The 11,269-nt window shown below is 29.7% G+C and overlaps 4 protein-coding genes across 4 annotated transcripts; 3 read left to right on the top strand and 1 right to left on the bottom strand.

Annotated features, from left to right (window-relative positions):
• Positions 1-271: 271 nt before the first annotated feature.
• Phum_PHUM517380 (monocarboxylate transporter, putative) lies at positions 272-3,267 on the top strand (the record flags this gene model as incomplete). Its single annotated transcript, XM_002431218.1, has 8 exons — positions 272-314; positions 635-1,150; positions 1,231-1,374; positions 1,448-2,232; positions 2,305-2,506; positions 2,583-2,825; positions 2,906-3,031; positions 3,104-3,267. The coding sequence occupies 8 exons, from the start codon at positions 272-274 to the stop codon at positions 3,265-3,267; spliced, it is 2,223 nt and encodes a 740-aa protein (XP_002431263.1).
• A 324-nt stretch (positions 3,268-3,591) lies between these two features.
• On the top strand, positions 3,592-6,072 carry Phum_PHUM517370 (monocarboxylate transporter, putative; the record flags this gene model as incomplete). The annotated part of the gene is made up of 8 exons (XM_002431217.1): positions 3,592-3,850; positions 3,973-4,116; positions 4,215-4,400; positions 4,507-4,701; positions 4,772-5,320; positions 5,410-5,649; positions 5,730-5,855; positions 5,936-6,072. The coding sequence occupies 8 exons, from the start codon at positions 3,592-3,594 to the stop codon at positions 6,070-6,072; spliced, it is 1,836 nt and encodes a 611-aa protein (XP_002431262.1).
• A 312-nt stretch (positions 6,073-6,384) lies between these two features.
• Positions 6,385-8,700, top strand: Phum_PHUM517360 (monocarboxylate transporter, putative; the record flags this gene model as incomplete). Its single annotated transcript, XM_002431216.1, has 8 exons — positions 6,385-6,610; positions 6,742-6,885; positions 6,958-7,502; positions 7,622-7,859; positions 7,977-8,053; positions 8,133-8,256; positions 8,354-8,425; positions 8,552-8,700. The coding sequence occupies 8 exons, from the start codon at positions 6,385-6,387 to the stop codon at positions 8,698-8,700; spliced, it is 1,575 nt and encodes a 524-aa protein (XP_002431261.1).
• A 670-nt stretch (positions 8,701-9,370) lies between these two features.
• Phum_PHUM517350 (ser/thr protein kinase-lyk4, putative) lies at positions 9,371-11,269 on the bottom strand (the record flags this gene model as incomplete). Its single annotated transcript, XM_002431215.1, has 7 exons — positions 9,371-9,540; positions 9,598-9,691; positions 9,801-9,941; positions 10,021-10,578; positions 10,666-10,922; positions 10,983-10,994; positions 11,158-11,269. The coding sequence occupies 7 exons, from the start codon at positions 11,267-11,269 to the stop codon at positions 9,371-9,373; spliced, it is 1,344 nt and encodes a 447-aa protein (XP_002431260.1).

The raw sequence follows: 11,269 nt of genomic DNA, 5'->3' as shown, positions 1-11,269 counted from the left end.
TTAAAAATTATTATCATCATCATCATCTTCATCATTATTATCATCATCATTATTATCATCATCATTATTATTATTATTAAATTTGTCAAATAAAAAAAAATAATAATAAAATAAATAAAATCTAATCTAATTTTTTAAATACAAAAAAAATTGAATAATTAACTTATCTAATCGATAAAATAAAATCTTTTCAATAATAATAATAATAATGATATTCACCTTAAAAAATTTAAAATGAAATGATTGATGACGTCATAAAAGTACTTTTGTCATGACTTCTGGATGTAGAAAAGAAAATCAAACGAGAATAAACCGTTGAAAGGCGACTAATAATAAGAGAGAAAAATAAAAACTTAAATGATGAGTGCGGAATAAAATTTTTTTTTTGTGTGATTTTCTTTTTTTTTAATTAATAATAAATCGATCTATCGATCGATAAATCGATTAATCGAAAAAATTTATTAATAATTTAATATATTCTATTTTTTTAAAAAAATAATAATAATAATGCAGAGTAATTATAATTTTTGATTTTGTTTCGTTTGTATATGTTAAAAAATTTGTGTTTTCTTGTAAAAAAGGAAGAGAAAAAATTATTTTTTTGTTTCTTGTTTGTTTCTTGTTTGTTTTTTAGGCGAAGATAAAAATAATATAACAGATAATATGAATAACGTCGAAGAAGGAGGAGGAGGACAAGAAGAAATGGAACGACAAACAAAAGATGAAACCGATCATGCAGATCAACCATTTTTAAAAGAAAATAATATTAATAATGATAATAAAGAAAATAATTTAAATGATAATAATAATATTAAAAATGATGGGAATAAAGGTTCGGTGGGTGCGACGGGAGCGACGGCGGGAGCGGGGGCCGTAGTGAAAAGTGAAAAAAATAAAATAAAAAAATCAAATTTGAAAAAAGATTCATTGATACCGGAAGATGAACCTTTGGAAGTACTTGTTACGGTACCACCCGATGGTGGTTGGGGTTGGGTGGTTGTTGCTGCATCCTTTGTTGCCAATTTTATCGTCGATGGTATTTTATATTGTTACGGTGATTTTTTACCCGTTATTAAAAATGATTTTAACGAATCCGCAGCAAAAGTATCGATACCTGGATCTCTACTTGCCGGATTTTATTTAATGACAGGTATTTAAACGTTTGTCCACCTCCCCTTTTTATTTTTTGTTTGTTTGTTTAATGTTAATTTTTTTTTTTATCATTTCCAGGTCCTTTCGTTAGCGTTTTAGCCAATAAATTTGGATTTCAAAAAGTTGTCGTGGGAGGTTCCATATTTGCTGCCGCAGCTTTTGCATTATCCAGTTTAGCAATGAACGTTGATTTCCTTATATTTTCTTACGGTATACTAGGAGGTAAGTAATTAATCCATAATATTTTCCCGACATTAAGATTTTTGATTAACGGGTATTTCTTTTCTCTTTTCAGGTATTGGATTCGGAATGATTTATTCACCCTCGATCGTAACCGTCGGTTATTATTTCGAACGATGGCGAGGTATAGCAACGGGAATTGCCGTATGCGGTTCCGGTATAGGAACGTTTGCTTTATCTCCATTAAATAACATGCTAATAAAAGAAATGGGATGGAAAAACACTTTCCTCGTACAAGCGGGTATTATATTGATATGCGTTATTTGCGGATTGATGTACAGACCAATAAAACCCGTTAAAGTTGCATTAAATGAAAATCTTGACGATGTCGAAGAGGATAAAGCCGATGATGAACCGCTCAAAGGAAAAAAATCCCACGAAAAAGTAAAAAAATCAGATTCTATACGTAGTGTGAAAAGTCATAAACCACCAACGGCAGCTGAAGTTCTTCATATTGCAGAAAGGCCGACGAGTCTTGATACGACAACCACAAAACTTTCAAAATCCTCACAATCCCTTAATGTTCATAATAACGTGATAAAATATGTCGAGAATATCGGTCAAAATGACAAAAGGTACAGCGTTCCAAACGTACTCGATCACGATGGTCCTCCGAGTCATTACAAACAGAAAAAAGAAAGGTCCATGTCTCACGCTTGGGATAGTAGAAGAAAACATTCACTATCATCGAATTTATCGAGGGGTCAAAGTGTGGAATGTATAATAAGAAGCAGGAGAGGAACGATCACGCAAATCGACGAAAAGATAAACGTGTCACTACCGAGAGACGATGCATACTTTGCTGCAAGCTTAATGAGATTACCTCAATACAAACCGGAAGTACGAAAGTTTTATGTTATGTTCGTCATTATCCGAACGCATTCCATATCGTAACTTAATTTGTATTTTTAGAAAGATTCGATTAGTTATACGTTATCGGTTACCAGAATTCCTCCAGCCGAAGAACAAAATAAATTTTCTTTTAAAGCATTTGTTAAATCCATTGCGGATCTCTTTGATTTTTCACTTTTACTTTCGCCATCTTTTGACCTTTTACTTCTCAGCGGTTTTCTAACGATGGTTGGATATTTCACACCTTTCAGCTACATAAAAGGTACCACCAGAAGAACAACAACAAAAAAATTTATTTTTATTTCTAATAATAATAATAATTTTTTTTTTCTCTTTAGATCGAGCTATAGAAGAAGGACACTGGGACGATGCAGACACGAATTGGCTTTTGTCTACGATCGGTATAACAAACACAATCGGTCGTGTACTTGCTGGTCTTGTATCGAGTTTTCCTGGTATGGATGCTACTTTTATGAATAACATAGCTTTAATAATTGCTGGAGTCGCAACTGGAGTGAGCGGTTTGGTTTTAACAGTCCCTTATCAATACGCTTATTGTGCAATATTTGGATTTTCGACAGGTTATTTTCCACTCTCTCTCTGTCTCTCTCTTTATCCATTTTTCTTCGATAATAATAATAACATTAAAAATTCATTTCAGCAACTTTTGCATCACTTCGTTCAATCATGGTCGTCGATCTTTTAGGTTTAGAAAATTTAAATAACGCATTTGGTCTTTTATTATTCGTTCAAGGTTTCGGTTCTGCATTGGGTTCACCCATAGCCGGTAAATTCCCTGTTTAAAAAAAAAAAAAATTTTTCGGAAAATTTCTTTTTCTTATGGGAAATTTTTTTATAGGAGCCGTACGAGAAGCAACATCCAATTACAGCGCTTCTTTTTACTTTTCCGGTGTTTTGATAATGTTATCAGGACTCATTCTTTTCCCATTGAAAGCCATTAACAGATGGGAAAAAAAGAGAAAAACAGGATTTAATGATAAAAAATCCACCGTCGATTGTTGATGATGATTTAAAATTTTTTTTTTTTTTAATAAATAAATTATTTTAATAATAATAATAATAATAATTTTTTATAACTTCCACTCACCCGTACATAAATAATAATAAAATGTTGTTTACGTTCTAAAATTTCGTCATGTTTTTATTTTTTAATTTGAATTTTAACGTGGTAGGAAAAAGGAAAAAATTACGTGTAAAAGGAAAAAAAGGATAAAAAAGAAAAACAATGTTTACATACAATTATAATAAAATGATATTTTTTATTTGAAAAAAAAATTAATAAATAAATAACAAAAGGAAGAAAAAAAAAAAAAGGAAAACTTTACGATGACAAAAAATAAAGAAAAAAGGAGAAAAAAAATTGTTAATGAAAACAAAAGCGAATATGATTCGTATAAAGTTAAAGGAATCGATGGTAAATGGAGTTGGTTTGTTGTTTTTAATTCGTTTGTTTGTAACATGATTGTCGATGGAATGCAATACACATTTGGTAATTTTTTAAATCCCATAGCCGACGCATTAGAAGCAAGCATATCGCAAACTACATTAATTGGTTCAATTATGTCCGGATTTTATAATTTCAGCGGTTCGTCCATTTAATTTTTATTATTTATCGTTACGAAATATGATAACGATGTTATCAATACATATATAAACAAATTAATTAATTTTATTAAATGATTAATTTTTTTTTTTTTTTTTTTTTAGGGCCGATCGCCGGAGCTTTAGGAAATAAATTTGGATTTCGCATGGTTGCGATCACGGGGTCATTAATTTCTTCTGCGGGTTTAATGTTGTCTTATTTTGCCGTTAACATTTATTATTTATATTTTATTTACGGAGTACTTGGAGGTAGAAATCGTATCACATCACCCCCCCTCTCGTACCTCCCCCACGGGATTTTAGAATAAGAAAAAAAAAAAAACAGAATGAATTTTTGTGGATTTTAGGGTTGGGTTTTGGTATGATTTACATGGCGTCCGTATTGACAACAAGCGTGAATTTTGACAAATATCGAGCATTGGCTGTTAGCATATGCGTTTGTGGTACCGGATGTGGTACTTTTTTATTTGCACCTGTGGGTGATTATCTAGTGGTCACGATCGGTTGGAGATACGCTTTGGTAGTCGAAGGAGGTTAGAAACAAACAAACAAAAAAATCCCTCAAATTATTTTTTATTTTAGATTTTTCAAAATTTAAATGTATTTTTTTTTTGTTTGTTTGTTTGTTTCAAAATTCAGTTATAATACTATTATGCGTATTATGCGCTCTATCATTTAAAACAATAGAAATATTTAAAGTGGTACCCTTAAGTCCGGAAGAGTCTGGAGCGTTATCACGTAGCGCACACGATAGTATTCGTATGTTACCAGAAAGAAGAAAAACTTTAGCAAACGAAGTTTATCCGACGTATAAAGAAGCAATTTTATATCGTGGTAAGTACACGTGTAAAAAACAACCGTACAACCAAACAAACAATTATTTTAAAAAATTTTTTTAATAAAGATAGCATACTCGCTGCTCAAAACGATCGTCACTCGACGATAATATCATTATTACAAAAAAATTCCGAACAAGAATTATCGAGCGTGGAAAACGTATCGAATTTGGGTGAAAAACCACCGCCGGTCCCTTTCCACTTTTCCATAATACAAACCCCGGATGACACGCAAGAAAGAAAAAAAATGGGAAAATTTAAAAAATTTTGCAACGTTTGTTGTTTTAATTTTTGGAGATGCAGTTATAAACAAAAAGAATTAACTATAGGGGACCGTCCGATGTATAGGGATGACGTTTTCTACGGTAATAGTTTATCAAATTTGAAACATTCACATTCTGAGGGTCTACAGTATCACATGTCGGTAACGAGAGTTCCGGATCCTAGAGAGATAGAAGAACACATGCAGAGAAAATTTTGCGGGTGTCAAGCCGTGACGAGAACTATTGTCACCATGTTAGGATTAAACCTTCTCAAATCGAAAATTTTCCTTTTTTTATGCATATCAAGTTTTTTTTACACAATGGGATTATATGTTCCATACGTTTTCGTTAAAAGTAAGCAATGATGATAATAATAATAATAATACATTTAAATTTAAAAAAAAAAAACCGTATTACACGTGGAAAATTTTTTTTTCTTAAAGATTTGGGTATGGAATGTGACATACCTGAAAATTATGCTATTTGGTTGGTATCAGCAATCGGACTCAGCAACACAGCCGGTCGATTATTAAGCGGAGTAATAAAAAATTTTATCAACATAAATTCTGCCATGTTTGCTCTTGTTTGTTTATGTTTCAGCGGAATATACAGTACAATATTTTTTTTTTGTTGTAACATTTATTGCATTGCCAGTTTTTCATGCATTTTTGGAATTTTCACAGGTGATTTTCTCATTATTTATTATTATCATTATTTAACATCTTTTGTATGAAAATATTTTTTCCCCTCCCTCCCTCCCCAGCTCCATTTATATCGTTAAGGCCTGTAATAATCGTTGATTTTCTCGGATTGGAAAAATTAACCAACGCATTCGGTTTGGTTTTACTTAGTCAAGGCGTTGCTTCCGTTATCGGACCTCCTTTAGCCGGTAAATTTTTTTTTTTATAACGTTCATAACAAACGAACAAACGAACGTACGTAATATTTTTTTTTCCCCCCCCCTTACAGGTATGTTGGTCGAATCAACTTCGAAATACAAATACGTCATGTATTTTTCCGGTGGATTGATGATGTTGTCATCCATAACACTTTTAATATCGACCGTTATGAATTTTTACAAAAACAAGTACAAAGAAAGGTCTTAATTTATTATTACGTCTATTATTATTATTTAATATTACTACTGCTACTGCTAGCCTCTATTATTATTATTATTAAATAAAAGACTTACCGCGAACTCGAAGTAAGTGGAATTAAATAGTTTTCCATGATTCTTACATTTAAAAAAAAGAAAAAATTTTTTTAAATAAAAACAAAAAAAACAACAACAACAACAGAAATTTTTACGACGACGAATTTATTGTAAACAAATTGAAAAATAATTGTAAACAAATGAAAATGGAAAAAGAAAACGAAAAAAATATTGGATGATGACGTGCGAAAGATGATGTTTAAAAATGCAAAAAAAAAATAGAAAAAGCCACGAAACGTATGCCATAATACCACCCAACGGTGGTTGGGGTTGGGTTGTTGTTGCTAGTGCATTTTACATAAACGTCGTCATTGATGGCATACAATTGACATTCGGAGTTTTTATCGATGATATATCGGAAAATTTACATTTGGATGTACCACAAGTGGCGTTCGCTAATTCTCTCATGTTCGGAATGCATTTGATAATGGGTAAGTCAATCATAAACGTGGTACGTGAGTGTGTGCGTGAATTGTGTCGGTGCAGTACCGCATCGAGAGAGAGAGAGAGAGAGAGAGAATACCTTTTCGGAAAAGATTTCTTTCTTTTTTTTTTTTTTCAGGTCCTTTTTGTGCCGGTTTTAGCAGCGTTTTCGGTTTGAGACCCGTATCGATATTCGGAGGTTTGATAAGTTCTTTGGGAATCGGATTGACTTATTTTGCAAATGGTTCTTACTACATGTATTGTACCTACGGTCTTATCGGCGGTATGCGACGGCTATTATTTATTTATACATTTAATTAAATAAATTTATTAATATGTAAACTTGTTGTTTAAGGTGTGGGTCTCGGTTTGGTATACATGAATTCATTATTAATCACCGGGTTATATTTTACCACTCTTATGCCGATAGCCATTGGCATCGTGGTATGCGGTACGGGAGTAGGTACGATTGTATTTGCTCTAATGGAATATTATTTGCTTAGCTTGACCGATTGGAGAACTTCATTTTTGGTTCAGGCATTATTGACGGCAACTATGAGCATTGCAGCAATTTCATTTAAACCAATTAAACCGGTGAGGATCGATATCATCGATCATAAACCTTCAACGTCTAAATCCTATATAAAAAACGATAGTAAAGGAGGTAATCAACCGTCATTTCATAAAAAAGAAGTTTCCGCACGAATTTCCGTTTCGAGTTTAAGATCACTCAAAAGCGCCGTTTGGCAAGGTTATTTGGAACCTTCCGTCGTTTACGATTTTAAAAAGAAAGGTTATTGGGGTTGTAATTGTTGTACTTCTTGCAAAAAAAATCCACCGCAACCTATAAAAAATCCCGTACTCATACTCGAGGATGAAGAATTTGATTTGGATGACATCGTACGTAAAATTAAAATCCCCCCCCCTTTCTTTTTTTTTTTTTTGGTTTAAACCAATAAATATCACACATCTTCACATCAATTATTTCTTCTAATTACACTTTTTAAAAATTGATTTAGGAAGAAGAGGATGAGGAACAAAAGAGACCAAGTGGAATATTAAGTCAAAAACGTGTGACAATTGATGAAAATGTTGATATTTTTGTTGAAGAAAAACCTAAAAAATGTGATCCACTCCGAAGAACTATGGTCGCTTCTTTTGATTGCGGACTATTAAAATCTTTTTCATTTTTTTTATTTACAATGAGCGGAGCTTTACAAATGGGTTCAATACTCGTTGTTCACACATACGAAAAAGGTTTTCTTTTTTTTTTTCAATTTTTCCATTTTTTCAATCATTTTTCTTTTGCCCTTAAATTAAAAATTTTTTTTTTAGACAAATGTGAATCCCTTGGTTTTTCTGAATATTTATCAGTACTTTTTGTCGTGATATTAGGAGCTTCAAATACATTTTGGAGACTTGTTTTAGGAGGTGTCGCAACAATAAATAAAGTATGAGAAAATTCATTACACCCCCATGTTCCATTTATAAACAATTGTTTTATTATTATTATTATTATTTTACATAAAGGTAAATCATGAATTAATAGCAATCGGAGGAATAATAATTGGAGGGGTAGCAACATTACTTTCTTGTTTTAGTGAAAATATTTATTTTCAATTTATTTTTTGTATTTTTTTCGGACTCGGAATGGGTAATTAATAAATACGATATTTGTTTATTTTTCTCACGTGTGTGACCCTCCCCCCCCCCCAAAAAAAAAAAAAAATAATAATTTTATTGTTTTACAGCAAGTTTCGCAGTTTTTCGTATAGTTATTTTATTGGAATTAGTAGATGTGTCAAAAGTTGAAAATGCAACCGGTATAAATTTATTATTCATGGGAATAATGGCTGCTATATTTCCACCTCTTTTTGGTAAATTAAAAATTAAATTTTTCTTTTTTTTTTTCTAAAACATAATTTTATCTCTTTTTTTTTTGTATGCAGGTTTGCTAATGAATGTATATGACAGTTATACCGTTATTTTTGTTATAACGGGTTCTATTATGTGCATATCTGGTTTAATGTTGATTAAAATTGGAAAACTTAGAAAAAAAGAATTAAGAAGACGTGATACTACCTTTAATATTCCTTAATAATTTTATTACCTACGGGTTTTTTTTTTTTTTTTATAATTCTAGAATCATCATCATCATCATCATTTTCACTATTATTATTATTATTATTATTTCTTCCCCGCCCCGCCTCTCCATTTTTTTTTTTTTTTTTTTTTGAGAAGAAAAAAAAAAGTTGAACGCGATAACGTTTCATGTATGCAGTAAAATTTTACAAATAAATAATAATAATTAATTTCTTTTATTTAACTTTAAATAAAATAAATAAATATATATACATAATTTTTATTAATTAAATGTAATTATTATTTATTTAAATATAAATTTCCAATAATAATTTCTAAGAATTTTTTTTTTAAATTTAAATAAATCAAAGTAATTAAAAAATTTCATTTTCTTTCACTATTTTCTATAAATCCAAAAGACAAATTATTATAATATATATTTAAGAGAAATATTATTAGAAATAATAATAATAATAATAATAATAATAATAATAATAATGAGAATTTATATAAAAGACGTATAAGAATAAATTTTTCGACTCTCTTTGTACACGATAACTATGAAAATATATATATATATACAATTGTTTCGAATGTGTGTGTGTGTGTGTGTGCGTGTGCGTTCGTTCGAAAATTATCACAATTGTTTTAAAAACGAGACTGATTGATTGATCGATCGATTGAATTTAAAAAAAAAAATTTTCACAGGAACAAGAATTTTTTTTAGAATAATTAAACGAGAGAGCGTTTATGCTCTGTAAAGAAGTTGCACCCAAACGCATCATAGCAAATTTTATCTTATCCCTTTTTATTTCTTTTTCTTCTTTCGATTTCGACGTCCCTCTCACGTTTATTTCTTTTAAATTCGTTAAATTTTTATTATTTATTTCGTAATCGTTTAAATTTTTTTTACCCCCCTTACGTTTTTCGTTAGACATTTCAAAATCTTTCATTTCCGGAACTTTAACCGAACAATTTTCGTAATAATCCATTTTTGATTTTTTGTTCTGTAATCAAAAAAACACAAAAAACATTTTTTTTTTTTTTTTTTTTTAAACTGAATAATTTGATTATAAATTGTTTTTTTTTTTTTTTTTTCTTATCCTTGTTACTCACCTGATGTGATTTTGTGATTTTTTTAGTAACGAAATCTAAACATTCAGGCACAACCTGATCCATATTTTTACTATCGATTGAAGAGTTAAAATTTTGAATTGAAGATTGAATGGCAAATAAAGTGGAAACCATATCCAAAGCCTTAAACATATACATATATAAACATAAATAATTTATTTAAAAAATACAACAATGGTATGGAAAACAATATTAATATTACCTGATGAACTTCTGACTGATGTTTGGGTAAAAAACAAAGTGTGCCATAAAGAGTTTCTTTAGTTTCAACATTAATTAAATTATTTTTAAAAAGGCAATTTTTATTTTGTTCCCTCATTGTGTGAATCGTAGATGAAGATAAAACTGAACCAAATTCAATATTGCCACTACGTAACATTGCATGAAACACAACACCTGCTGCCCGAACATCGCTGCTCCTCGGACAATATGAATCTTTATTGTAAACTTCATTAACTGATAAAACTTTCGCATGATAAAAATTCATTAGTTTAACTTTAAGAGTCTTTTTATTAACAATAACATTTGATAATTTTATTTCTCTATGAACTATGTTCATTTTGTGTAAACTCTCAATGACTAAAAGTAAATTATAAAATATGAGTAATAATTCTATTTCAGATAGTTTTTTTTCTTCCAATAACTGACGTAAAGGAATCAGGTCGGAATTATGTGAACCTTGAGGATATACACAATCTAATGCCATGAAAACTCTTTTGTATTTTTCTTCTTTACCATTGACTTCTTTATAAACATAATCCTAAAAAAAATTGTATAATAAATGAATAATTGAAATTTCAACACAATTACTGACCATAATTGAAAAACATTAATTTTACTACATTACCTTAAAAAAATCATGAAGTCTCACTACACCTTCATTATTTTTCAACATTGACAATATTCTATATTCGTTATGAAAAAATTGTCTCCTTACATGAAAACGTGTATCAGATGTATCTGTATCGTCTAAAACTAACATTTTCATAAGGTAATATTCATCTGTACATTTTTTTCTTCCTATGCAAACGGCAACAGGAGCACAAAGATAATCTTTCATACATGGCCCTAAAAAATATGCTCCTGCTTCTGTATCCCCTTTACCTAATCATAATTTAAAAAAAGATTAATTGTTATATTAATAAGAACTGTCATAATAAACACCTAATGTATTATCTAATACAAAAAAATAAATTTTATGTAATTTTTATCTGTAATTCATGATATTAAAACAAAATAAAGTATTTTATATATTACAAAAATTGAATACAAATTTGAAAATTATACAGAAGATTAATAATAATGTAAAACAAATTTATAAGTAAAAATTATAACTTACTGCAGGACAAAACATTGTCCTTGATTTTTCTGTTGTTAGAATCTCCAGTATTGCATTGAGTGTATTTAGATTTTTTACAAGGAACGAAACCATCATTTTTATCATCATTCAT

This window comes from Pediculus humanus, genomic scaffold, assembly GCF_000006295.1.
Source record: "Pediculus humanus corporis 1103172108282 genomic scaffold, whole genome shotgun sequence".
In the NCBI taxonomy this organism is placed as follows: Eukaryota; Metazoa; Arthropoda; class Insecta; order Psocodea; family Pediculidae; genus Pediculus; species Pediculus humanus.
Note: the sequence above shows the minus strand (reverse complement) of the source record. Positions and strands in the feature narration are given on the sequence as shown.